The sequence below is a fragment of the Austrofundulus limnaeus genome, unplaced genomic scaffold (assembly GCF_001266775.1).
Source record: "Austrofundulus limnaeus strain Quisiro unplaced genomic scaffold, Austrofundulus_limnaeus-1.0 Scaffold5001, whole genome shotgun sequence".
Taxonomy (NCBI): Eukaryota; Metazoa; Chordata; class Actinopteri; order Cyprinodontiformes; family Rivulidae; genus Austrofundulus; species Austrofundulus limnaeus.
The window spans coordinates 1349-2424 of NW_013957403.1; the positions used below are offsets into that span (position 1 = coordinate 1349).

Sequence of the window (1076 nt, forward strand, 5' to 3'; positions counted from 1 at the left end):
GGAGAATTGTCTGGCCATTTAGGTGTAAATAAAACTTATCATAGAGTTTTATGTCATTTTTATTGGCCACGTTTGAAAAAAGATGTTGCTCATTTCATAAAAACCTGTCACACTTGCCAGTTAACTGGAAAACCTAATCAGAGCATAAAACCTGCTCCTCTCTTTCCAATACCTGCAATTGGGAAGCCTTTTGAACATTTAATCATAGACTGTGTTGGTCCACTGAGTCCTTCTAAGTCAGGTTCTGTGTACTTGTTGACAGTTATGTGTAAATGCACTCGTTATCCTGCAGCATATCCTTTGAGATCCATCACAACAAAGTCAGTAGTCAAGGCTTTGTCTCATTTTATCTCAGTGTTTGGAATCCCAAAGACCATTCAGACAGACAGAGGTACCAATTTTACCTCACGCATGTTTGCTGAGATTTTGAAGCAACTTGGTGTAGCTCATCAACAAAGCAGTGCTTATCATGCTCAAAGCCAGGGAGCTTTGGAACGTTTTCATCAGAGCCTGAAAGCGTTGCTGCGAGCATACTGTACAGAGTTGAGTAGAGACTGGGAAGAAGGTCTGCCTTGGCTTCTTATGGCAGCTCGTGAAGTTACACAAGAGAGCACAGGGTTCAGTCCTAATGAACTAGTGTTTGGACATCAAGTACGTGGTCCACTTGCTGTTTTAAAAACTAACTTGGAGAGTTCTGATCCACCTTTGAACTTATTTGACTATGTTAATGGTTTTCGTCGCAGACTTTTCTTGGCTGGAAAACTAGCTTCTGAGAATCTGAAAAAGGCTCAGAGAAAAATGAAAAAATGGTTTGATCAGAAGGCTGAAACAAGAGTGTTTCACCCAGGAGATAAAGTTCTTGCTTTACTTCCTGTTCAAGGTTCTTCATTTCAGGCAAAGTTTTATGGTCCATATTCTGTGTTGAGACAAGTGTCTGCACAAGATTATGTGGTTTCTACCCCAGACCGGAAAAAACTTACTCAGCTTTGTCATGTAAATTTACTGAAGCCTTATTTCAGTCGAAGTTTGGACGAGAAAATGGAGGTAAAGGCCGTTGCCTCTTCTGTGAAAGTGGA

The 1076-nt window shown here is 40.7% G+C and overlaps 1 protein-coding gene across 1 annotated transcript; it reads left to right on the forward strand.

The window, feature by feature from the left end:
* Positions 1-6: 6 nt before the first annotated feature.
* LOC106512230 (uncharacterized) lies at positions 7-1076 on the forward strand (the record flags this gene model as incomplete). Its single annotated transcript, XM_014000896.1, is given in 1 exon segment — positions 7-1076. A coding segment is annotated over 1 exon segment (812 nt), but the record flags the coding sequence as incomplete, so codon positions are not given.